Here is a 27518-nt window from a genome sequence, read left to right as displayed (position 1 = left end):
CTCTGACCATTTCCAAAACTACCATTTTGCTCTTTCACATTTTCGGTGTAAAGTTTGTTTTGTTTCAAAGTCGAGTTCACAGTTCATAGTTTTTAGTGCATTGTAGTGTCGGTAAAGTGTTTTGTAAATATCTGTAAATTAGTAATACAGGTCTGGAGTAACAGTTAAACAACAGGATGCTTATAGGTTTGACATAAATCTGTCATAACAATGCATTGTCCAATAGCACCCTCTTGTGAAAATGAAAAAAAATCAGGAGCCTTGAACACAAAGTCATGACATCTAGTTCACTTTCCATAACCAGAGAAACAGAGAGGGGTAGTCCTATGTGCAATCACTTACTGTTGTTGTTCCTTGTTTCTCCAATGTATTCAGTAGGACTTGTATGCCTTTGGTATAGTAGTCCACAGCCTCTCGGCCTGTGTGGATTTGTCCCAGGTACATGTACTTACTGTGGCCAACATCTGGGCTAAGCTCCACAGCACGTAGAAATACGTGAGAGGGGAGTCAAGGAAGCCACAAGAATCACTGCATTAGAGTAGAATGAAATTATCACGGCAGTGTAGTGAAATTACAAAATTATGGACACAAGCAGCGAGAAAGGATATTTCTTTAGCTTTCTGTGTGTCTCCTAATTCAGAGGAAACGTGTCCCAGCATGTCTAGAACTTGCAGGTTGGTGGGCTCCACATCCAGGGCTCTTTGACAGAAAAGGCTGGCCATTTCAAAGTCAAAACTGTCCATGCATTCTTCAGTCTGTACACCACAGTACATAAGGAAAGTTCAGTAGCTGATTAGAATTTAAAGAATAAAAGGATATTAAGGCAATGACATATTTGGGTCCTGCCTTTGTTGTGGATATGTAATAAACATTACCTTCTGTAGAAGTTGCTGTACTGAGTACTTCTCCGCTGTCTTCTTCTTGGCTTTTTCTTGCATTCTTACCTTCATCCTTTCTTGAGGTGATAAACCAACAAATCCTCCATCTGCTGGGATGTCACAAGTGCACGTGTAACAATAGTTCTTATTAGAGCTGCACTCAAAACAAAACATAACAGTCGTTCCTTTCTATAAACATTGTGTGTACGAATTTGACGTTATACACAGTAAATAAAATGATAAACCAGTGAACTCACCCCTGTTTGGACGGTTATCTTTCCTCTTCGGTTTATTTTTCTTTTTACCCTTAGCTTGACCACCCATTCTGAAGAAAAACGCGTCGTATATTTCTAAAATCCCTGGGCTCAAACCCCACTTTTCCCAAAGTGAGACTCTAAACACGCGTGGACAGCAAGTTAAAGTTAGCTTAAAGTATACAGTGCACATGCGCCGGATGGTGACTCTATTGCTCCTACGGAGAGGGGTAGCGGCCAAAAAAGCAAAGGTCCTGACTAAAGCTGGTAAAATGAAAGGCTGAACGAGGATATTTTATATGCCTGTTGGTATGAGTCCGTTTATTTAAAAAAAAAAATTAATTGAGAAGATTTACGAGACTTTAATAATGATATTTTTCTTTCTCCAAGTTGCTAAGGAGAGCTTTAGTTCAGTTAAACGACTTTCCATTTATGGGCGGGGTTCTTTAATATGATTGACAAGTCTGTAGACTATTGAGGCGACGCGCTGACGCCGCAGCCCTTGACGCATCTGGAACTTTCTGGATTTCAACCAATGGGCAAGTACGTCAATTGTACGCTCTTCTCTTTTTCCCACACAATTCCGTTGTAAATAAACGAATGACAGAGACGCGGTTGACGGTGAAATTGCTACCAGAAAATTTCATCAATACAGGATACCATTACCGGACTGTGTATTACGGTAATTAAGGCCTCTAATATAAAGCTATCGAAAACCTGCGAGTTCATGTAACGATTCTAGCCGTCGTTTTAATGTGCAAAGTAAATGAATGACAAAGCAATGAAAGATTAGCTGCTAGTAGTGATGCTAATGCTAACTGTTGACATTACCAAACTAACTCGGTTCATAAGATCAAAATTTGGTGCATTATTTTCTTAAATGTCTTGCAAGGTAACAACGTCGCCAAAAATAAGCAAATTGTTATCTAGTTATCAGTTTTTAATAAATGATTCTTAAATTACCGTTAAGTAACTGGTAGGTGTTTAGCTGGTTTATAACCCCGGGAAGTATAAATTAGTATTCATTTACCAAAGTAAAAACCTAGTTGGTCTTCATCGTGGATATGAAAGTAATCTGCCATTCCTAATGGACATTTTCCGCCACAGACCGAAACATGAATATGTGTTTTTCTCATAAACTGCACGGTGTCTTTTCTATCACTTGGTAGGCTGCTGTGGTTACGTTGATGTCATTCCTACCCGCCAGTGTGCTGTCAGTACTTGTAGTCAGGCTGTCGTGCACAGGCAGCTTGTGGCCAATGCCACAGGTTTCGACCTGCCCGGAGAAGTAAACTGTCAGCAGCAAGAGGAAAAAGCAAGTTGGTGTAAACAGACCTATCTTTTCTCCACCTGGCTGTTGGACTGAAGAGGGACTGACTGTCATCCAACACTGAAAGCTAACATGTCAGAGTTAAATAAAGATGTGGTGGATTTGGTTTGGGGGAGACCCTCCAGTGGAGTGTCTGTCTCCATTTTCCGCAGATGGGCCCAAGGTATGATACTTTTTCTCAGTATGTTGATAAGAGTTTAAACTAATTTCCCCCAAAAGGGGTATGAAGCAATAATCCACTGTATCCAGACTTTAAGACCAAAAGACAGCAAGCAGTGATTTTGTTTGAAATTCTAGCTGAAACAAAGTTAAAGTGTAAAATACTGAAAATGAAAGTATAAATACTTACCTGCCTTTTGCGGTTTACGCCCTGATTTTGGTCTGTGGCCCTCAGGTCTTCAGCTGGATATCCATTTGTTTGTTTGTTTTGTTTTTGTAAGTTGTTATTGACACAAAATCTTTTTGCTGTTTATCACAGGATTTGTTTTTAGTGAAAGTGAGCTCACAGCACTGGAGCAGTTTGAAGGAGGGCCCTGTGCTGTAATTGCACCTGTCCAGGTAAGATCGTATTCAGTCTTCTGACAATTTGTCCTGCTCATTTATGATAAAATGTCTGTATGCAATTATTTTGGTTAAAATTGAGATTATAATAAATGCAAACTGAACTAAATGTGCCCCAACTGGTATGTGATGACAATAAGGTTTTCTGCTTTAAAGGAGATGTGTTATGCTCACTTGTGGTCTTGGTCTCAAAAATAGCTTTGTTTGACTTATAGTTTAAAATAATTGTATTTTATCTTACACTGGGCTGTAGTGTAGCTCTTCAGTTCATCCACATTCTATAAAACATTTTTAGCCACTTTTACCCTCCCTTGAACACAATTTTCTGTTTAAAAACAAAGGGTGTTATTTAACAGTAGGTAGGGCTACTCACAGCCAGACACATGTGGCTCACTTTAGAGCACCTGAGCGTTTAGCTAAGAGGTATTATATGCACATATGCTGACCTCACATTTTGAAACATATTCCTTGTTTTATGTAAACATCCACCATTAAGGAAACGTATAATAGATCCCATCACGAGGAAAAAAGGTACACTGGATTTATAAAAGAAGACAAAGTGAGACAAACATTGTGAAAAATCTAATCTTGACCATCTTGTTTTGATCAAAAATGTAATTTGTATAACTGGCCACCCCATAAAAATGGTTACTTGTATAAAATGAAGTAAATATTAGTTTCTGTTAGTCTGTGATTGCTGATTTTGGACAAACTATGTCTAAGACATAAAGCACATTGCACCATGCAATATTTCTTGCAAATTTGGTTACAGAGTTTGTTTCTTTGCAGGCTTTCCTCCTAAAAAATGTCCTCTTTAACAGAGAGAGTTCCAACTGGAGACAAATGCCAGGTAATTTCTTTAAAAAAAAAACTCATTCATTGAATTGCCTGTGCTCTTAATTTTATGTGGTCAGAATGGTTTTGGGTTTTTTTTTTGTTTTTTTTAAAGCACCTTTTATGTTTGTGTATGTTAGAGGAGGAGCAGAAAATGGCACTCTGTTCGACGCTAAGCGAAATCCTGGAGTCTGTCTGCTCAAGCACCTCCACGGGATTCTGCCTGGTGACCTGGGCCAAAGGACAGAGCCCACACACTAGCACACAAACAATCACACAGGCACAGTCGCAAACACAGGACATGCCAGAGCCAGCAAGCAGTCAGCCACCACAGGAACAGCAACCCAGTGAGTCCTACGTCTGTCACATTTCCATAAAAGATGCACGTTGAAAATGAAACTGCAGAAGTATTTTTACTGTTTAAATGAAGACTTGTCTTAATATTTAATTGTTAAATAGAAAATTTTAATGACTAATCACTTGATCCAGTATTTTAATGTGACATGCTCTAATACTATGGTTTCTGTGTGTTTTATTGTGCCTAGCTGCTTTGGCTGCTGAGGAGCTTGGCTTTGAGCAATTTCACAGTATTCTCCAGTAAGTGACAGTAAATATTCTGTCCATCTATAACAATTAGCTTCTTTAATACCCATAAAATCCTGATATTAAGTAATTACTGTTGGTATTCTGGAGGGATTTGGACTTTGTAAGTCACTGTGGGACAGATGTCAATATGCATTACTGTACTAGAGAGCAGCACATTTCAACTAGATAAATCTAAGCCTGCAAGAATTGGCTTTCACATCGGTGTTACCTTTTTCACTCACTCACTGCTCACAATTTGCTGATTCAGCATTTTCACTGATTGCCTAATAAAAAAGAACTACCTTTCTCTCACACCGTCTGCCACACAAACACAAGCCAAGTAAATGCAGTGGTGTGTTTGCCAGACCAATATTGAAATCTCATCAAATAGCGCACTGGCAGTTGAGACGGTAGTCAGCAAAAAGCAGTGCTGACTCACTGTGACTCACGCAAACCAAGACGAATAGCTTCACTACCAAACTTTCCAAGGTTGAGCAAAGGAGGGAAGTGGCTCCAAACAAAAGATCAGATTATTCTTCACCCTCTCATTTATTTGATGCCTGCCCTGTTGTGAAAGGGCATCTGGGCATCACAAACTCAGTTAGTGCATTTGTCAAATTGACACCTCTGGAAGCCCAGCACATTTGTCTTTTGAGTGTTTCATACATCATTCTTGTGTTTGTTTCCCTCCTGCAGCAAACGGACGGTCATGTCAGTGGCCCATCTCAGAGAGGAGGTGCTGTCTCTCTACCACACCTGGAGGGGGTGCTGTGGAGTCTTGCTTTTCCTTTATTCTGTCATCCTCACTAAGGTAAAGAAATGAAAGCACTAGACAGAGATGGTTAGAAAAATGCAATACTGAAATAATTATGATGTGAATGAAACCGCTGCTGAATTTAAGACCTTGACTTTTTGCATTAAATCATCGTCATTCATCCAAACCAAAACCAAAAATTAAATACATTAATTTCCTCTGGTTCTGTTTGTGCAGGGCATTGAAAATATAAGGAATGAGATCCAGGACACAATGGAGCCTCTCATAGATCCTGTACATGGCCATGGGAGGTAGTGAAGCAAATCTTCACCAGTTGTTTCCATATCCTTATATAGTAACATGACAATTGCTGCAAGTGGTAGATATTTTACATTTTATGTGGAACTGTTTTTTTTTTTTTGTTTGTTTGTTTTTCACCCTCTCGATGTGTCTTTTCCCCTCTTTTGCAGTCAAAGCCTGGTGAACCTTCTTATAACTGGTCATGCTGTCTCTAATGTCTGGGATGGAGACAGGGAGTGCTCTGGAATGAGTAAGACTTCAATTAAGGATTGCACGGAGATGCTTAAAGACACCAAATCCACACAAAAGAAACATCTACACATATGAGAGTTGCAGAAGTCATTTGTGGTCTAAGATTTAAACTCTGGTCACCAGACTGTCATAACTCTTAAACCTCACAGCACTGCACAAAACTAAAAATGAACACCAGTTTGACATCATTGGAATTCTTATTTTGTTGTTGTTGGTTTTTTTTCTCCCCATTCTTGTCTTGCAGAACTACAGGGAATTCATAAACAGGCATGTGTTGGTTTTCTCACACTGATGGAATCACTACGCTACTGCAAGGTACAGACACAGATACACTTACATTTTCACAAAGCTTGGGAAGCTCTCTAAAATGTCACAAAACATATCGTTTTCAAATCAAATGAAGCTTACATGTAGTTACAGGTAGTAGTTACATGTCATTTGACTACGTGAACATCAAATTTTGAAGCCTAGAAATTGTATTGGCTTTTGGAAAATATCTGCCCTGCAACAGATTGGCCTGCAGGGGCGCTAAAGAGCCATGCTTTTGTAATGAGTCCAAATTGTGGTTTAACATTGTCTTAGTGAAGCAAGCGAGGTCTTTCTTGAAAATGCATTTGACATTTTTATGTGGTTAGCAAGTGTAGCACTGATTCCTGCATATATTGCTAAGAAATTATGATTATTTGCCCGATGTGCAAGGCTCTGTTTGTTTACAAAGCCCTTCATGGTCTGATTCATTATTACATGTCCAACCTCTTACATCAATACGCTGCTTCCAGGTCCCTCTGGTCAATCAATCAGATGCTTCTGACTGTCCTGCGCTCTAGATTTAAACTTGGGAGAGGTCATGCATTCACTGTGTTTCCCCCAAACTGTGGAACAGCATTCCCTTCACAGTCGAATCTGTTCCTTCATTGAGTCAAAGCCTATTTGTACTAATTGGCATTTGAGTGTCTGATTTGCCCATTGTGTCTCCTGTGCTCCTATGTTTAGCACATTCTTATCTATTCAGTTTTTTGTGCTTTATAAATGCATTTGAATTAAGTTGAGATGCCCTCACTTTATGCACCAATGCAAACACATAATGCCATACAATCATAGATGCTGAATTTTGAATTCATGCTGATAACAAGCCAGACAGTCCATTTCATTTGTTCCTCAGAGACACAATGTCCAAGTTTTCCAAAAAGAATTTTAAATGTGGATTTGTCAGGATGTTTGTTTTTCTCTGGTTGCATAGTTGAGTTTTAACTTGCATTTGTGGATACAGCTGCAAATTGTGCTTACCAGCAATAGTCTATGTCCATTTATAATAATTGTGATCAGAAAAATGTTCGTTTTCTGGTTTGTCCTTTGCGTACAGATATGTTTCCAGATTCTCTGAATCTTTTGGCCGTAGTACAAACTGTAGATGATGAAATGCCCCAAGTCTTTGGTAGTTTATGTTTGGAAACACTCTTGAATTATTTAACATTATGACCATATGGTCTCTCAACAAATGATGATGCCATCCACATCTTTACTTCTGAAAGATTCAGCATCTCTGGGGTGCTCTTTTTATATCCAGCCATCATCCTGACTGTTTCCAGTTAATCGAATCAGTTATAAAATTCTCCACAAAGTGATTGTCTAGTATTGCCCAACTTTTCCAGTCTTTTAAAGCTGCAGTCCCAATTCTGTTTTTCAAAACCCACTACAGTTTTCTACAGTTCCAGCATTAAAGATGTTTTCAATTAGCTATGGAGTCGAAATGGATTCAAATCATTCAGTTTTTTTCATTTACGTTTTACACAGCTTGCCAACTTTTTTCTGTAGGTTCACGAAGCATAATTTAAAAGTATAAACAAACTGTCCAGTGGTGGTTGTTTGTGAGCTTGTAGAGGATTTGTGTTTGTTCAAGAAAGCTTGAATGCAAATAAAGATGGACGCCCATTGTGTAAACTGAAAGGAGGACTACAAATACAAATAAAGACACAAACACTTGTTGTTAGTTGTAATTCTGACATCTCAAACTGTGAACCACAGGCCAAAGTTTGTACTCCCATGCGAAAATATGTTTGGAAGGAACAGTTATTTTTGGAACACGTGTACTGAAACGCTGATTTATTCAAAACGAATCACAGCGAAAACGTATAAAAATGCTTGTACCACAAAATAATTTCACTGGCTTGAAAAACAGGAATGCTCATTTATCAATATAAACAAGCCAAAAATAGCTGAAGTTGAGATATGGAGCCTGTGAACAGGTAAAGTGAGTAAGCAGCTGTAATAGGTTAATGGCAAGTAGATGGTTGCCAAAGTAACTAAAGAGCTCTTAAGATCGACCTTACAAAGCAGCGCATTTATATGCTATTCATGGCGGTTTAAGTTATCATTGTCATTTTACAGCATTTCATTATGCATATTATTGTCGAGGGTTTTAGAGAAATAACATGCCGCTGTTATTTAAATATTAATGTTGAATGGAAAATCTGCATGTTACATTTCAAGCGATTACTGATTCATGATGAAATTTACTGAAATAGACACTCACAGGTTATGCATTCCTTGTGTGTGTGTGTGTGTGTGTGTGTGTGTGTGTGTGTGTGTGTGTGTGTGTGTGTGTGTGTGTTGCAGGTCGGGGCATTCCTCAAGTCTCCAAAGTTCCCTATTTGGATCCTTGGCAGTGAAACTCACCTCTCTGTATTTTTCACCAAGGCAAGTTCAATACACACATCCATTGGAGAGGTAGCATATAATTCACACACAGAGACATACAATGTGTAACATAAGCCAGTGTTCTCAGCAGGTTAGAAAAACCAGAATATGGAAGGTGCTTTAAAATAGTGCAGGTCAGATATCAGTGTGGGGGAAAAACCAGAGGCAGAGAGGGAGGGGGGAGAAAAATGAGTACAGAAGATAGTCATATATGGCCGGTGCTCTTTCTTGGCTTTTCACCTAACAAGTATGGGGGAAAAATGCTCAGTTCCCAAAGATGAACTTAACAAATACTGGCACACAGACATGGTCTGCATTCTCGCTCCTTCTCACTTCTCAAACACAAACACACAAAGTTTTAATTTATCAACCATCTGTGATCAACTAAACAATATGTGGTTTATTTTAAAGTATTGTAAGCATACAAACTGCTGAGTTTGTGCTCCAGCAAGAGTCTGCACTTCTAACCACCTTCACTGTCAGGTTAAATCCATCAGTATGGATCACAGATTTTTCTCTTCTGGCACAAGTTTTTTATACAGCGTTGTCACGAGAGTTATAAAGCCTCTGAAACAACAATCAGAAGTAGCTCCCAGTGCATGTTCGATTTTTCCATTGCATTTCAGGAAATGTCAGAAAGTAAGTAAGCAAATGGAACACAACTGATTATTGGCAGTGGTTGGGTATGAGATTTTTACTGTGAGCCAAGATGCCAAAATAATCTGACACTAAAAACAAGATACTGAGAAAAAATTTGCCCCAAACAGCACAACGAATGTTGGTCTAAGTATTTAATCCAGTGTCTGTTTTGTTAGTACTTGGGAAATAATAGTTATTTTAATGTTAATAATCCCAGATGTCAATGCACTCCCACATACTCTTGTATCTCAAATAATTAGGATATTATGAAAATATATTTTTGGTAGTTTGGTTAAAAAATATAGGCTTATATTCTATATACAGTATATTCTACATTAATTGCATGTAAAACTCTCTGATATCTGAAGTCCAGTATCCCAGATTATTAGAATATTTTAAGTTTGAGCAAATTGCCAATCAAGCAGTATAAAAGCTCGTCCAGTCTTCTCTCTCAGAGAAGCCTGGTTACTTCACAGCTGTTCAGATGGCGATTATCAACACCCTTCTAAGGACAGTAAGGCACAGAAGGTCATTGCTGAAAAGGCTGGCTGTTTTAAGAGTCAAATTTCAAAGCAAGCCGACTACAAGGAAAAAGTATGGCAGGAAAAGGTGTACCCTAACCTTGTCGAGAAAAGTCCATTCAAGAACTGGTGAGAGCTCCACAAAGAGCTGACTGAGGTTGATCTCTTCAGGAAAGGAGCAGCAACTGTCACATTCCTAATATTAAACCGCTCAGACACAGTATCAGAAGCGTCTTACCAGGTTTAAAAAGAAATAAAACTGGAAAAAATTGCACAGTGGTTCAAAGTTCTCTTTTTAGATGAAAGTACATTTTGCTTTTCATTTGAAAATCAAGGTCCTGGAGTCTGAAGGAACAGTGGCAAGGCACAGAACTCAAGATGTTTGAAGTCCAGTGTGAGGTGTCTGAAGTCTGTGATGGGGGGGAGGGGGGTGTATGTCACCTGCTGATGTTAACAGTTGTTAGTTTTCTTTTTTTATCACATCCAAGTCAACACAGCCAACTGCCGGGAAATTTTAAAGCACTTTATGCTTCCATTGGCTGACAAATCTTATAGAGATGTCAATTTCCTTTTCCAACAGGACTTAGCACCTGGCCAGTGTCCCAAAACTGCTACCATGCTGCTGACCATGTTATTATTGTCTGTGATTGGCCAGCCAAATCAGCTGACCTGAACCCAAATGAGAACCTATGTAACATTGTAAAGAGGAAGATGAGATGCACTAGTATATTACTGTAGCACTGTGTGAGATTCCTTTACAAGTTGAGGCGCTCTGGAGATTTGTGTTCTGTAACACACTATACTGATTCAGTCCTGATATACCAGAGGGGCTCTGATTGTGGCCAAACATGTTGTTGGAAATCTGAGGAGAGGAAAAAGAAATCTTTGGTTTTTGGTGAATGAATGAATGAATGAATTATTGTCCCATTTTTTCTTGCATCTGAGTTATACACTCAAACAAGCCTTCTCCATTAGTGAACATGTAATTTAATATGCTGCTTTAGCTTGTGAATTAAAGTTGGAAGTTTCAGTTGTAGCAAATCGATTATCTCTGCTGTTGTGAAAATTGCACCAGAGGGGGGGGAAAAAATTCCCAAGTAATCATCTCCATCATAACGCTACCCTGCTAATATATCATTGATTAAAAGCTCAGTTACGGGAATAATCTCATGCCCGCTATGTGAGCGGATTGTATTTTGCCTCCGCTATGACCTAAAGTCGTCATGCGTGAACAGATGACTTACCAATTTCTACAATTCCCCCAGCACTAGTGACATATTCGCATATACACACACATTCCAGAGCACAGGAAACCTAATCCTGATTAGCATTAGTTGTGTGTGTGTGTGTTGCTTTAGGTGGATGGCTTCTTGAAGGAAATATGACTCCCATGTTCTCATCTGGATGTATTTGTACCTCTAGACACTGGAAACACACTTGAACACACTCATTCATGTATGCATATGTACTGAGGAACATGGGCTAGTTGTACACTATGCCAACAGTAATGAGCTCTGCAACTTTGAGCTTGAGGTCAGGAAGACAGATGTGGGGCCTCATTCAGTGGGACCTTGTCCTACTGTGCAGTGAATCTGTGTTTCGAGAATACTTTTCTGGGCTTTATGGTATAAAAATAAACGTGCCTGGTTATGTAGCTTTTAGCTCCGATATAGAACCATCGCCACAAAAACAGAAAACCTGATCCCCGCCTCTGATGTGTCAGTGGCTCCTTCTTTCTGTCACTGGGGACGGGTGTGTATTCCCCTGAGTGGTTGTCAGTGTGACTGTGGCTTTCAGGCCATCAGCTTAATGCCATTAGTGTTTTGTTTTGTTTTTTTTATCTAATCTGCCTACACAAAGACCATCCTGCCAATTTTGATCTGTACCCACAATACCTCCTGCACTCTGTTCTCAGTTGTATTAATGTGTGTGTCCATGTGAAAGAGAGAGAGTCTGAGTGTGTATAATGGCATGTAATGGGATCTGTTTCTGGACGAGAGTTTTTTTGAGACGCCAGAAAAAGGACAGAAAGCAAAGAAGTGGAGAGATGGGTGACGGATGAGTATCATATAGTATGTTTTTTTAAAAAACAAAAAAAGATTCTTCCATCCTTCCTTTTCCTTCTTTCTTTGAAGTAGCTGAAGCTTGGTCTGTTGCCCAAGTGAAGGACTCCCCAGCGCACCTTAGCCAGTCTCTTCAGATTGTTGGTCCCTCATGGGAAGGAAACAGGAGGAAAGGAAGTAGAAAGGAAGGATGCACTTTAAAGAGCAGTGTGGTGGTCACTCAGGAAAGGAGGTGGGGGTAGCCCCCCTGTGACATTTCTCATCGCTCTTTACTCTGCCCTCACTGAGTGATGAGGTTCACAGGCTGTATCTGCGCTTCTCCGGGGAGTTATGTGTGTGCATGTGTGTACAGTAGTTGTGCTCTGGGTCAGTGATTTACTAGGAGAGCGAGCAGCCGCTATGGCGCTGTGTGTCCCACAAGACTCCAGCTTCTGTCTGCAAAGACAGAGGATGTCTTTCAGGGACTGGTAAGGAGGAAGAAGTTGTGTGCAGACACAGTTAGCTTTAATTCATTGGTGTTTTACTGCTACTGGAATATGGCTAATATCTTCAACATAAAATATTTCAGACCTAAGGTGCATTTGCCATCCCTTTCCAAATATCTTGTCTGCAGCTCACAGTATTCTTCAGTGTAATGTGTAACATATTATTTCAACTCGTGTGTTTGATGTAATAAAGTAAATTGCAAATCTCCCTGTTCATTACTCAATCAGCGCATGTTTGCAAAACGACATATGTATTGCGTTCTTAAAGAATGAATATTTAAAACGACAACAGGAAAATAATCTGCGGGGCCTTTATGAAATTTGTTTGGTCATCCACGATTAATTTTTGGTCTCCATGTGATCAGTGGGCGCGGGCCACACGCAAACACAAACTAACAAAGCGGTGTACATTAACAGTCATTAATAATCTGTGACAGGTCAGACCAAAGGTCTTTGTAGTAGGATAAAAGTCTATCTTTGTCGCTGTATGTGTGCATTATTCTTCCTTTTCCCTCAGGTGCTGCTCTTTGTTATAAGACGCATCATTACGCTGTATAACTATTCTCTGGTGTCTCCTTTCTTTTCTGGTGAGACACGTTTTTGCCCATCTAAGACAGTTTCATAAATCACTGCTTAGCCTGCTTTGTCACACCTGAAACGGCACTCACTCATTATGTAGCAAGAGAGACACGGAGCTTCTGTTCTTCTCTACTCGTGATCACGCAGGCTAGTTAAGGTGAACTAAAGGGACACATACACTCTACATAACAAGCCCTCACTCACAGACTCTCTTCTCAGCCTGTCATGTAGTGAGTCTGTCGTTACCTGCTAGGAACAAGATGGGAGACACTGCCCAAGACCTCTGCTTTGTTGTTTTGAAACTGATCTCTACAGACGCACTCTATGGCCACTCAAAGCCTCTCAGCAACACAATAGCTCTTTGGATGGACCGGTGAGAAAGAGAGAGTAATTCTAGTAAAGTGCTATGTCTACCTGTCTTACCTGAAGTAGCTACATGCATGTGGAGATAAAGGCTGAAAGGTGGAAAGAAAATGGAACAAAAGTTAAGGGAGGGAGGGGAGGAAATACTCCAAAACTGGAGTACCTATTTAGCACAGAAAAAGGTAAGTGAGGGGGGGCAAGCTGGGCAGGGAGAAAGAATGAAAGGGGAAGAAGGAAGGGCATGAGACGTCAACCTAAGAGAGCCTCTCAGCCTGGTGAGCACAGTGCAGCATGAAAGCAGATGGATAGAGGTGACGTTGAAGACAGTAGTCGGCAAGCATTTCTTGAACATAACACAAATAATAAAGATCAGCCGAGCATTGTACTTTATCGAACATGCTGCAGTAAATCTTGGGCTGCTGTTCTTAAGCTAGGGAGGAAAATTATTATTTTTTTAATGTGTTGGTAAAACACAAAATTAGATTGTTTATGATTGAGATGAGATGCACTAATTTAGTCTTATGGCATTGGGTAGGCAGGTGGCAATTGCAAAATCCAACCGTGCTGTAGGCATTACTTCCTAAAATTGGGTTGTGCTCATCAGATAACAATAGTACACAAAACACTCCTTCATCCAGTTTTAATGTTTGTTCTTGGGAGTTTTTCTTGCATCGGTTGCTGTATGTGTTTGCTTTCATGACTTTTAAAAAATAAATAGTATTTTCATCTGAAAAGAATAAGAACATCATCACCTGTTACATGAAATCAAAGGTTGCAAGTAAACTTAAATAATTAGCATTCGTCTATCATCATCTTAATAGCTACTGCACAAGTAGGTCTGTGATCTTAAATATTTTGTTGGCTAAATGAAGGCTTCCTCTCTGTGTAACGTGAGTTAATTAGCTAAAATATGCATAATTGCAAATTTTATTTCCTATCTGTAATTTTCTTTTGTCTAACAATGCTCTTGATCTAATAAAAAGACTTTTGCTGAAAAGGACGGTTGATTAAAAGACAAACACACATTCCTGAATTCTTACTCGGATCCCCTTTCCGGTCTCTTAAAATTTTTTGGCAAGGAATGTAAATGTATTCCAGTTTTACTTGGAGCAAATGTTCTACATTACATTGTATATTTAAGTCCTTGTGATTGCATGACTGTAGTTCCTGCTTTGTTCCTTTAGAGAAGCTTGTTTTCGCTCCCTTGCTGAGGTCACGGGTTTGCACAGAAAAGGTTGCACTGCAGAGATTGGAATGTGCTCCTTGACAAGCAGCGTGTGCGTCTCAGACCTGGCTTTGGTGCTGCAGTGTATCATTGCACTGGTTCTCTGCATTAACACTGTACCAAATGAATTTCATCACAGGATGCAATTTATTTGTTGCACTGACACTACCTCTTGCATAGACGCTCGCACATACACACTGACATGAACTATTACTCAATTAGTTTGAGTGGAATGAAATTGTGAGGCACACAACATGCGTGCACACACTTCCCTGCAGAGTTTGTTAGCTCCATGACATGTTTTCCAACTCAGCAGCGTCTTCCCCGGGCCTCTAATAAAACACAGATCAAAGATGGCCAAGCAGACCTATCATTGCACACACAGTCATGTAGGCTTTGCTGTCATTTTATGTGCCTGTGCATGGTCTTGACGCTCACATGAGTCATTGTCTTTATTAGTCCCTTTCTTGTGCTCATATTGGTGTGCGTCTGTGTGTAATGGTCGGCCATAATGATATGTTTTGTTTAGTGTGTTGATGACCACTTAGTAGTGTTTGTGTCTTCGTTGGAACGCAATCTGTAAATGTTAGATTATCAGCTGAACATGGCAAACTGACTCTCAGTTCACGAGGCTTATTCGACGTCTATATGTAGCCTTAAATTAATTAAGCCCCATGTCTTTCAAATGAGGATTATTTTCTCAGTTGGGGTAGAAGGCTTAATTACATTTTATCAAAACAGTTCATGTTTCATGATACGGACGTTTGTTCAACTCCTTCTGAACTTTTTTTCAGCACTTTATTCCTCTGGGAATTGTTCAATCTTGGAAGTGAAGCATAGACGTATCTAACTAATGAAAAATCTTCTGTCAGATTTATGGAGCCTGTAATGTTAACACATCAGGCCTCTGCTGTACTCTGTCACAGAAAAGTGTGTGAGCGTACGTTTGCTGGTGTGACTGTTTTTCTTTGCATCTGAAGAGCCTGCAGCTGGGAGTCATCTCTTCTTGGATATGTCCCCCTTACACCCCACCCCACCCTCACCACCCCCCAAAAAGCCTCCTCTCTCCTTAAGTAAGCCCCGAATACAGTAATAAGTGGACCATGAAACCCAAGCAGCCTGTGTGGATCAGAGGCTCAAGCTTTAATAAAGGCTGGCTAAAGGAGATGTGGAGGGTTCATTTGCTCTCCCAAAACATTATGTGTTTGTCCAGTGATTCATTGTCATAAGTACAGTCTTGTAAGGAAGAACAGTGAGAACCCTCCGACTCTTGTCTTCACGTTTTGAACAAGTATTTCATCTTTACCTTCTCTTATCTTTAAAATATTCCTTCCATCTCCTGTGAGCTTTTTTTTCTTAAACTCTTTTTAGTGTTTACACATGAAAAACATTTATAGGGCATTTTATCATTTACCTTCGCTCTCCTTATCACTGATTGCTTTCAGTGTTGCTTATCAGACACTTTGGTTATTCGACTCTAAAACCTGTATAATCTTGACAAGATCTGACACCAAGTTTGAAAATATCAAATAATACCTAAATGCAAGATAAGATAAGTCAGGACGTTTCTTTTCATTTTGAGGGGGGTTGTCCAACAAGATCTATCGCAGGACTCTGGGGTTAAAGTGCTGTATTAAGGGTTTGGTATGTTTTAAACAAACTTGATTTTCAAACACATCATCCAACAGCCTCCAGAGGCAAAATTGTTTATACTCCAAATGGGTAAAAACCTTGCGGTCATGTCCTCCTTGTGGGTCAAAATACTTTCCTGATTTTACTATTAGAACTCTAGAAGTTGTGTGCAAAAAAAGGGGTCTAAACCTTTATCAGCCCTGAAGATTTTAGTTCATGCTTTCATATTTTTAGTTTTGGGAAGTAAGACTAAATGTCAATTCCAAAGTCAGAAAGTGGAATGGAGTGGGAGGAAGAATTTCAGAGTTCAACAGTCTGATAAGTTGTGGGGTTTTTTTGGTTTTATTTTTTTTATTCCCAATTTCCTCAGTATAGAAAGAGTAATGAAGGCTTCGCATAAGCACGCTGTACGAGGCATCGACCACTTATAGATGGATAAACACAACTCTTCACATCTGCTGCGCCTGTCAGCGTTGCTCTCTCCAAACTTTACCAACATACAAACATTGCAGAGCTCGTCATAAATCACAAGCTAGATATTTAAGACTTGATTTCCTGACACTGTGTTTGGAGTGAAAACAAGCCATCTAACTTTATCAGCAAATCAGTTAATAACCCAATGAACTCTGGTGATTGCACAGGCCCCTTAGGTTCCACACATACATGCTTAATGTACCAACAGTGAATCACAAATCTACTGCTATGAGTGGTGCTCTGTATTGACTGCATGTTTAGAATATAGAGTGGGTTTGGTGCATTAGTATTGCTCAACTTGGGCAGGACCAATTGAAATCTGCTCTTAGTAGATATATAGATAAAGAGAAAGATAGCGATATATAGATGATCATCTAAAATGACAGAAATATGACCCAGCTCTTCTCCTTCTCTCTCCTCACTCTGCATACAAATATTGGATGTGTGTGGTCACTTTAGGGTTAAACCTCTTCACGTTCTAGTGCACACATGTTTTTTACTTGCTCTTGTCTTTAATGTCTTGTGTCTTTGTCCCTACTGTCTCCAAATAGGAGATGTCACTGGTTGGTCCAGAGTCTCCATCAGAACAGGCAAGGAGGGTTTTCCAGTCATTTGATCCTGAAGGTAACGGAAAATCAATTGTTTGTATTTAAGATGTACTACTGATAGCTCTGTTTTGCTTTGACTGATACCAGTTTTAAATTAGTAGTCCTCACTACAGAAGGAGAAGAAGAGACTCTGCATGACTCTTCTATATGTAAGGCAGCATCAGGCTTTACTTAAGGAACAAGGCCAGTAAAATGGGCATTTGTTTTTTTAACTTTTCAATGTTTTTTAATGCCTAATTTATTTGCACGTATTTCATTTGAGAGCAGTTTGATAAAACACAAGAGGCTTTCAACTATGTTTGCAATAGTTTCTTCCCCAGCTTCCTCTGCTCCCTTCTTCACCAAGTCTGTGAATGTGTCTATTTCACTATCCGCAGACCAGGCACGGGGGAAGTTTAAAAAGCTATGCAGCAAAAGTCTAAACTTGACCAAATAAAATAAATAATTTTAAAAAAAACTAAAATAACTGGAGGAGAGAAACCAAAAAGGATTTCACCATCAACGACTACAGTGCAAAAAAAACACTAACAGAATTTGTTCTAGCAGTAAAAGTGAAATGCATCCAGGCCGCTCACCCTTTGTTGTTAGCTCTCTCCATGCTATGTAAGTTCTGTTTGCAAAATGTAAGAGTTTATGGGCGCACTGCTGCTGATGCCTGACATACTAAACTTAGAATAACACAGACTTGAATTTAAGATTTCGGCTCTCTGCCCTGAACACCTGAACCAGCACTGAGGCTGTTTTCCAGTATTGATGCAGTAATGCACCAAGTATTGATTGGCTTGCCTCAGTTTGATTCATATACAGTCCACATGTTATTCACCTTCTGTCTGTCACCAGCTGTGCACAGGTTTTGATTGAGCACTTTACTTTATCTGCTTATTAATACACCAGTTATATGTAACCTGGCACACGGATGTACTTTAGTTATTCCGAACTTTCACTAACACAGCTACAGACACAAACTGAGAAAAAGACATCCTGGCCCAACTGTCTTTTCCTCCCTTCTCCCTGCTTGCAGATGCAGTCATAACCTCTTTTCTTTGTTGTTCTCATCACCATTATTTTCTTCTGCAAAGAGAACAAGGGTCCCTGTCCCTCCTCTGATCTTCATTGTTGTTGTTTAGGTTAGTGAGATCAGCTCAGCTAACAGCTGAGTCAACCATCCTGCTTCTTCCCCCTCTCTTCCTCATTTTCTTAAGCCTTTCTTGTCACTTCCAAGTCACTGTGTAAAAAGACCACAGGAAAAACACAGAGAGAGTGGAACAATGACAGCGGAGGCAGCAGGTTGTCATGTCAGTAGAAATTAAAATCTTGTGTGTAATTTTCATTCACGCAGCTTCAGGATTATATTGTTAGATATTTATGTTCACTCAGAGAAGAGAAACATGTAATGAAACATTTAGTGTTAACATCTGCCATGCAGTGTTTTTCCTTCTGCTTGAATACAAGAGTGTGAAGTGAGCAGTAAAGAGATGTCAGGAGCCGTACACAGGACTTGAGCATGAACTATTTTATTATTAAAGTGTGCAGCTGGGAACCAGTTATAACACATATTTATGTTTTCCTATTTTCAAAGGAACTGTGCTGTTCTTCATTGCTGTAAGCTGCATTATTCACGATATGTGCCGAGGTCTTTCTGTATTTTGTGTAGGGGTGGGTATCTCTAAATGATATCCAGATATTTATGACAATCTAGGAAAACAAAAGTACTATCCGTACTTGCAGGCAGCAGCATTTTTATCCTCTTGGGGGGGGGGGGGTTTAAAAATAATTAATAACTGTCATTGATGACACACTTTCTGATTTGAAGGTGCCCGCGCTTTGGTGCAGTGGTGTTATAACAGCATAAATTATATATAAGCCCAAAAATAGCCTTGGTAGTATTTTACCTGGAAACTCTAAATGGAAAGTATATAATAACTGATTAACACTTAAGAATAACATAACTTTCCTGTGTAACACTTCAAGAGCTGTGCAAGGTGGTCACATAAAAATATTTTCTACCTGGGATACTGACTTCTGAATCTTGGATTGAGGGATTTTAACCAGCTGCTTAAAACGCTGCTTTTCCACGATCTGACCGCATCAGTAATTTCCATCCACCGTTTGCTCTTCCTGTCATATGGCGTGCAGCTAATGAGTGCTCCAGCAAAGCTCGGTGGAGTCATTTGTTTACATCTGGGTCTCGCATCACCAGCTGCTAGTGTCTCCTCTTTTGTAGCCTGGTTGTTCTCAACAGTGTTTTTTGCCTCAAATGGTGAAACGAGTGTTGTTTCTAGCTTTTGGCAGGAACACTTGTCGTGCATATTTTTCTAAGCATTGTGCTTTTGTTGGAGGTTGTTGAAGTAGCTCCCTTTTCAGGTCAATTGTCATAGGATGTTGACACGTGGCTGGCTGCTGAAATTATATCTCCAAATTACATTTGCTTATATCGCGTTTTTACGTTGACGATATGATATAGCGCAGCTTTAATGTGGTGTGATGTGATGTTACCGCATGATTAAATCCTACCAGCTGACAACAAGCTTGCAGGCTCCAACAGCTTTTACAACAAATATGTAAACACAACCATCGTCTGCACTTTCCTTGTTCTTCATTTGTCTCTTCCTGTTGCACAGAATACCACTTTGCTTGTTGTCAAATCCGCTTCTGCTATCATCTGCCAGGACATTCTGCATGCCATATGGTCTTTCCTCCCAAACACTTGTTCAAACAAACACATGCGTGGGCTCCAGTAGTTGGACCCACAATCTTATAGGGATACGTATACACACATGAAAGAAGAATGCACTGTACAGATGAGTGCTGCGTAACAGGGCCATAAATCTGTCTGTGTCGCATGTACGGTCAGTACAGCCCCTTGTGTTGTGGAAAAATGGCGCCAGAAACATTCACACGCACGACAGTGATTCACAAGAACTACAAACTCAGTAACCCACTGCACTTTTTTTAAAACATTTGTTTGCCATTGTCCCTGCTGTCTGCCCTCTCTGCTCACTGTCACACCATCAGCTGCCACTCTAAGGCTACGTCCACACGTACCCGGGTATTTTTGAAAACGCAGATTTTTCTATGCGTTTGCGCCTTTCGTCCACACATAAATGGCGTTTTCGGTCACTGAAAACGGAGATTTTTATAAACTCCTGCCAGGGTGGATATTTTAAAAAAACTCTGTTTTTGCCTTTACTGTGGATGAGGTAAACGGAGAAAACGCAGTGTCAAAGGTGTGCGCCTTTTTTGACGCCACACTGTGCGCCACGTTATTGTTTCGGTGAAATGAATTTCTACAATGGCGGACATAGACAAAATACTGTTAATTGTAGTCTCTGCAGTGTTTAAATGCTTACATATACACACAGTTACTGTCCCTCCACACACACGACTCAGTTCTGCTTCTATGCGCCATCTTTGTTTACTCTTTCCCACCCAGGCTTATTGACTTCTGATTGGCCAACATTTCTACACGGATAGGAATATAGCGCCACCTGCTGCTTTGGCATGTTCCTAGCAGCGTTTTCCTTCGTTTTTGGCTTTTATGTGTGGACTGGATTTTTTTTTATAAACGAAAATGGAAAATCTTCGTTTTCAAAAATACCCGCGTACGTGTGGACGTAGCCTAAGAAAATATCTCTTCGCCTTGATAGAACGAGATTGAGTTTTTGCGAGCGAACTAGCAGCACACTTGTCAGTTAATGTTCTTTCGATCGCATTTGGGGTTTATGTGTATATCTAAACAAGAGACCGCACAGGCTCACATGCTGATGTTTAAATGACATAAAACTGCATGGCCAGACAGCAGTGGACAGAAACACATGTTAGTGTTTAGAGCTTCTCCTCTCAGGTAAAGCGATCATCACGCTTAAAGAATGTAGGTCAGAGAGAAAAGACAAGGTGTCTGTGTGAAATGTGTGTCAGATGAGTTCATTGCCCAGGGCCTGTGATGTAAATAGTTGTTATGCCACATGTGTATAGGTGAAGGCTTAGCCTGGTTTTTAATTCAAGTTTGTATCTTATGTTTTGTCTAAAGTCAGCCAGTCTTTCTTTATGTCTCTTTCTCTCGCTCCCTCTCTGTAGATAATGGTTTCATCCCAGAGTCTCTGCTGGAGGATGTGATGAAAGCTCTTGACCTTGTCTCAGAGCCTGAATAGTAAGTGCTTGCATGTTCAAGGCTTTATGTTTGTGTGTGCATGCTTGTGTGTGTGTCAGTCTCCATGTGGCACCTGTAGAGCTTCTTAGATTCTACCTCCAAAGTCACTGGCAGGCCAGGTCAGCACCTCCTTGCTCATGTTTCACTACCAGGCTGCTATAAAGCAAGACCAGAGAGAGCCCGCTATAAAGGCTGGGGAAGAAAGAGTCAGAAATTGAGGCTTACGGGGAGATCGTTAACTGCAGGAAGAAAGACTGAGAGATCGAGGAAACACTTTAAAGTGCCGCTTCAAACAGAAGCACGTTCTCCTCTGAGGAACAGTAAGCCCTAATGCTGTAGTCACTGGACTTGCCAAGTAACCGGACCAATAATCTGGTCTACAGACCCCCAGATGGCCGATACATCACAACAAAACACAGCAAACTGACGGGAGACTCCCAGTGCTAACAGGAGAGTCTCATTCCTTACCACACAACAAGATCTCACCGGGATTCCTATGTTAAAAATAGCATCTTGATTACATCAGTATTTAATAGCAGTATCGAGACTTTAGGAAGTAAACATCGTCATTGAGAGCAGTGAAAGTTTTTTGTTTCCATCTATCCTGTGACCTTTGACAGTCAGCAGCTCTAAGACTTTTGTTATGTTTGGCAAATGATTATTTCTTGAGATTTTAAACACATGGATACATTTCTATATAATTTGATTTTGATTCTATAAGTGCTAATAGAAATGTACTTATAGACTGTTTTGGTGAACATGTGAATTCACTTTCTGTATGTCTGGAAATTAAGTAATCAGCTGAAAAAAGTGAGGTGAAATATTATTACAGGGTGAGAAGAATATAAACGAGTCTCCTTATTGCAATCTACAAGCACTTAGATGGCATTGTTGCACCCTTACTATGTTTTGAGCAAATCCAGCATATCCAGTGCAAGAAATCCACTGACGGACAATTCAAGTAGTCTACATTTTGATATTTAGGTATAATCTTAATCAAATATTACCAATCTTGTTAATCTACTGCCTTTGTGCAATTCCTAAACAAACAAACATGATCTGAGAAGAAATTACTGCGGCATACTCGGTGTGTGCAGATTAATCTCACGTCCAGTCATTTTTTAAGTGATGTAAGTCATGCAGCATTTACTGATATAACCCACCAAAAACAACTGACCCTGCTGAGCCCCATCAACACAGAACAACTTTTTCATAGTGGGATTTTTATTTCTTTTTATTGATTCCTCTCATCATGTTCTTCTTTCCTCCATACAAAAGGTGCAGAAGGTTAGCTAGAGGCTGTTAGTATTTCAGAGGGTTGCTCAGTGACTCTGCGTGCTCCTGCTGCATGTAAAGTTGGTAACAAATCGGAAGATGAAGAAATAATCGTTCTTTTCCTTCTGTGTCTGCGTAGACTCCTCACTTTTCTCCTCACTGCCATAAAAGGGCAATCTGATCAGATTTTTTTTCTATCACAGTGGAATAATAATAACACTGATCTAACACATAGGAATGTCTGGACAGAGGTATATTTAGTTGTACCACAGTATTCACGAAAATATGCACGCGCTTTCCCAAAACATGCATCACGAATCCACGCTGAGTGATGAGGTGATTGTAAATTTGGATCAGCTTTCATACACAAATCTTGTTTCCTTTGTGCTGATAGTTCCTTTCTCCTGAAACTTGTTTTTATCTGTTGTGTTGGGGCATTTTATGCTGGGGTTTTTTTTTTTTTTTGGTCAGTTTTTGTCTGTAAATCTGTTTTCGTCTTCTCACTGTATGTTTACTCCCAATTTTTTTTCTTTTTTTATTTTCTCTTTTCCTTCTCAGTGTGACTCTGGTTAAGAGTAAGCTGGATCCAGAGAACTTGGGCATAATTCTTCTGGGCCCATTCCTGTTGGAGTTTTTCCCTGATCAGGTATGTGTCCTTGTGTGTGTGTATGTGTGCATGAAGATGGAGGTCAACTACAACTTCTACAATACAGCCCCTGCATGATAAATGCCTTCCATCCGTTATACAATCCATATCACAGTTAAAACATATGGAGGAGGACTTGTGCCCAAACACATATGGGTGACACTTAGGTCTGTTTTCAAAGAATATGTGGAGTGCTGCTTTAGCATTATGCCAATAACATTCCTGTGGTGTCTCATGTGAAATGCATGTGTGCCTGTGTGTGCTCACCATCATATGATGCTGCTTGCCAAGAAGTTTTAAGAAAGAGCGGTAAGATGCTTTTATGAGGCCGGGCGAGTGAGGAAGAGTGGAGGTGGGGGAGATAGAGGGGAACTGTGTTAAAGTGATCAGGGCTTTAGGGACTCGCCAGAAGAATGGCCCCGAGCCGCAAAAAAATTATACTACCATTAGCCAACTGGACACACACACACACACATGCAGACACACGTGGGATTGGGGCGAGGGTTAGAGTTTCATATATACCGTATGAACACGAGAAGCTGGACACGCTCTCAAAAAACACACCCAATTAGCTTTCTGCACCTTCAAGAAAAGTCATTGGAAGTGTTTTCTGTCATTGTTTTGATCATTTTTTGTAGCATAGGCTGTTTTGTGGTAATTTGGAGTTACGCATGCCTTTCTGTTTAACTCCTGGGATTTAACATTAAGCTTCGGTTGCAGCCAGAGATGTGACTGTTTGACTTGTGACTTTTCAGCTGGCAAAGGTTCTGCCTCTGTAGGCCTCTGCCTCCATCTCAGTGAGAAAAGATTGCTCAGAGAGTCTTCAACAACACAGCATGTTTTTCACCCCGTTCACTCTGTGCCTGTTTTTCAGGATTCAGGAATCCCAGACTCATTTCCCGTCTACCACTACAATGGTCTTAAACAGTCGAACCACAAAGAGAGGGTAAGACACTCAGGGTTTTCACGTTAACTAATGGCACTGGTTCCCTTTTCATATTCTCTGTCTCTCTCCCAATTACCTCCGCTCCTTTTCCCGTCATCATTCATACATACATGCGCACACATACACACAGCTGGTGGCAGCCGGCCACTCCAAAATAAACAGTAGCTGTTGCGAGCCTAATAGCCTGTCCGTCCATCCAAAAAAAAACCCGGCTTAGCCTCGCGTTTCTCTGAGCCATTTCAACACGAAGGCCACTGTCAGCAGGCTTTCTGTGATAAATGTTCAAACACAGGCTTGTTAAGCAGGATTAGTTTGATGGATGATTATCAGCAGATGCCATTGGTGGCTTTGCACAAACCTGGCAGTCAAAAATATCAGTTTCTTCATCTGTCACGTTTCCTGGTGTGTAAAATTGCTCATTTTTTTCCCATACCGCTACCTGAAATTGTAGGAATGGCACCATGTGTGCCCACACAAAAGTGCACACCTACTCACATAAGAGGCAGGCTGTGATGGCATTTCCATTCCTATAGCTCCAAATGGGAATAACAGGCCTGCTGACTGTGTGCCTGTGTCTCTGTGTGAGACTGCTGTGTACTCGCATCCCTTCTGCTGACACCCTCAGAGGAACAGTCAGAATTGTAGTTCACTGGTTTGCATTTAGGGCGGTTAGCGCCATCGTCTCCCAACAAGAACGTCTTTGGTTCAAATCCCAACAGGGGCCTTTTCTGTGTAGAGATTGCATATTTTCCATGTCTGTATGGGCTCTCTCCGAGTACTTTGGCTTCTTCCCTCAGCCCAAAGACATGCATGAGGTTAGGTTAATTGGTCATTCAAGAGATGTTGGGGGGGATATTTGCTGTGTATTAACCTGCATTTATGTGCGCTCTCAGGTCGAGTACGTGGAGGGGACTGCTTTGGTGCTTGGTTTTGAGGACCCCATGGTGCGGACGGATGACACTCCAGTGAAGCGCTGCCTACAGACCAAGTGGCCCTACATCGAGCTTTTGTGGACTACCGATCGCTCTCCATCATTAAACTAGCACTGACACAACAAGCAGCGTGGTCCTGTGTATGCAGATGGATCACTACTGTGTCACAGCACGCCTCTCTGCACAATGACCCCAAAAAGGTCGGCAGGCTACAAAACTGAAACACATGCAACACAGATGAATGAGAACAAGGAAAACAAAAAAAGACACAAATGCACTCAAGCGATACATGTTCATGGACTAAACATTAAAGCCAGAGATCCATTCTGTCATTCTCACATTCCACACGAACTCACCTCTACACTTCATGCTATTGTCTGTACACCAGTGCTTGTAACTGACACTGAAGATGTTTATGATGTGATTATTTAAAACAAAAAGGGTGACTGTTTATTTTTACAGGTCTGCTCTGTGCCGACACCTCTGCTACAGCTTAGTAGTAAACCGTTAGCATACTAGTTTGATTCGACTGGAGCATGTCATCAAATCAAATGCTGAATCGCATGTAGAGCCAGTCGACTGTGAAACACTACTGTTAACCCAGCTATAGGACTGTTCAAGGGAAAACCTACCAAAGCCTTCCACATAAGAGAACACAGAGACGGACTGCTTAGAGTTTACAGCGTAAAGGGACCAACCCGGACGCAGAGATATGACAGGAGGTTTTCAGTGTTTTAACCAAGACGGAGCTGGTTTAGGTGCTCTGTGTGAGTGCTTCATGCACTACACTTGGATGTTGGACATGTGCTCATGTATTTATTACCAACACTCAAAAATTGTGAAATAAACACCTTTTTTTTGTTGATATGCTGTGTGGTTTGGTAACTTAAAATCCTAGAAATTCCCTTCTTAAGTATCCTGTCATGACCAAACATGGGACAACATAAGGTGTCCGATGTCCCAGCTCGGTCAGGACCTTCACCACTAAATCACACACACACGAATGTTTTGTGTTCCCCAGAGACTCTAAATCTACAAGACACTGATGGTCCCTTAAGTACCTTCCTATAAACAGGAGATCCTCCTAAGAGGAAAAAAAATGCATGTTTCTGTTTGCTCAAAATTGTCCCAGTAGAAGACAAACGAGACAGTCTGTACTCGGTCTTGTATGTCCTCACACTTTGGTCCCTCATAATTCAAAACAAGTGGTGAATGTTTGCAGAGTGAGAATTTACACCATTTTAGCTACTTAGTCTCGATTCGGGGTTATGACAGCAGCATTTGTAGCTCAGCACACATGTATTTGTGTGTTTATATGTGGATGCAGAAGACGCTTGTTCCTCTCTCCGTCTATGCACAGGAGATGTGTAATATTACCTGGGTGTGTCTCTAATGGAGAAGGGATGTGGCTATAATCCGACATAACGCTCATTTTAAAAGTCTTATGGTGAGGTTTTACAGAGAGAAGAGAAATGAAGGCAAAGTGTTGAAAACATGAACCACCGCTGTTCTCCACAGTGACCTGCAGTAAATCTCTGATCAGGACACACTGGCAGATTGACAGGAAGTAACATGAACAGTGTGCGAAGTAATGGTTCCACGTTTGGAATTAGGACGTCTGTGATCATTTTATTGGAGGCAAGGCAGTGGACAAAATGATTACGGATGGAAATGTGCACACCGGATACTCCAACTGAACTCTAAACCTGGAGAATGATGGCGTTACACAGACTGCAAAAAGCGCAGGACGTCTGGTGTCTCTTCACTCCATCATCCTTCTCGCCATGTCGTCCTGCGAGCGAAACTAAAAGAAACACATCTGCGCCTGCTTCTGTCTGCTCATGTTTTCAATTCTTTATTTCCTCTGTTCGTCGTAGATTTACTTTGAAACAGCTGAGAAAGAACAGAGACTTTCCCTAAACCCATTTTCTCTCTGTCACAAACGGGCAGACACACAAACCTTTCACTCCTGTACAAAATGGGGATGAGAGATGTGCAGACAAAGTCGAACAAGTCTGTGATAATAAAGTAAAATGAAGCAGAGGACACAGGTACACTGGCAGGGTTTGTACAGGTGTGGAAGTTTTCTTTTTATCTGTTAGGTGACGGTTACCACATCTTCTCACCTTTGCGGGGGGGATGAGAAAAAACGCTTCACTTTTGCGCTGCTTCACTGTCTTTTTACAACCCTGCGAGCCTGCCAGGGGAACTTAATTTATCACTAACGTCCCATAAAACTTGGTTTAATTAAAACAAACTTCCCATGATAAGAGGCAATTTGCGGGTTTCTGTCTTTTTGTTTCCTTCTTTTTATTTTCAATTAAAAAAAAGGCTCTGATGTGTGCTGAGCTAAATATATTCTACTGCGTGGTCTGTCACCTCTTCAAAAGTTTTTTTTTTTTGAAGGGGGGTGTCTTTTCTAAGATATGCAGCCTAACAAAATTAGCACATACCTCGATTTTTCTTTACTTTTTCCCCTGCAAGTCGACATAATAATTACTGACATAATTACAAGTGATTATTCTCCACGGAAGG

The 27518-nt window shown here is 40.5% G+C and overlaps 2 protein-coding genes across 3 annotated transcripts in view; one reads left to right on the top strand and one right to left on the bottom strand.

Moving 5' to 3' along the window:
- Nucleotides 1–1545, bottom strand: part of si:dkey-12j5.1 (uncharacterized) — a 30591-nt gene extending 29046 nt beyond the window's left edge. Inside the window, exons 1-4 of one of the 2 annotated variants that reach the window (XM_035912297.2) lie at nucleotides 1136–1545; nucleotides 876–988; nucleotides 609–755; nucleotides 343–495 (exon numbers count right to left, since the gene is read on the bottom strand). In XM_035912297.2, coding sequence (XP_035768190.1) covers nucleotides 343–495; nucleotides 609–755; nucleotides 876–988; nucleotides 1136–1325 — 603 coding nt within the window. In that variant the 5' untranslated portion in view covers nucleotides 1326–1545. The remainder of the gene's footprint in view (nucleotides 1–342; nucleotides 496–608; nucleotides 756–875; nucleotides 989–1135) is intronic. The other variant, XM_006801353.3, reaches the window with a different exon arrangement.
- A 136-nt stretch (nucleotides 1546–1681) lies between these two features.
- mindy3 (MINDY lysine 48 deubiquitinase 3) lies at nucleotides 1682–25828 on the top strand. Its single transcript, XM_087848166.1, has 16 exons — nucleotides 1682–1814; nucleotides 2302–2625; nucleotides 2941–3020; nucleotides 3813–3873; nucleotides 3998–4204; nucleotides 4403–4454; nucleotides 5139–5253; nucleotides 5434–5507; nucleotides 5667–5746; nucleotides 5993–6063; nucleotides 8365–8445; nucleotides 16978–17050; nucleotides 21112–21184; nucleotides 23018–23105; nucleotides 23980–24051; nucleotides 24945–25828. The coding sequence occupies exons 2-16, from the start codon at nucleotides 2535–2537 to the stop codon at nucleotides 25092–25094; spliced, it is 1368 nt and encodes a 455-aa protein (XP_087704292.1). The 5' UTR covers nucleotides 1682–1814; nucleotides 2302–2534; the 3' UTR covers nucleotides 25095–25828.
- Nucleotides 25829–27518: the final 1690 nt, after the last annotated feature.

This window comes from Neolamprologus brichardi, chromosome 11 (assembly GCF_056152115.1).
Source record: "Neolamprologus brichardi isolate AB-2024 chromosome 11, ASM5615211v1, whole genome shotgun sequence".
Taxonomy (NCBI): domain Eukaryota; kingdom Metazoa; phylum Chordata; class Actinopteri; order Cichliformes; family Cichlidae; genus Neolamprologus; species Neolamprologus brichardi.
Note: the sequence above shows the minus strand (reverse complement) of the source record. Positions and strands in the feature narration are given on the sequence as shown.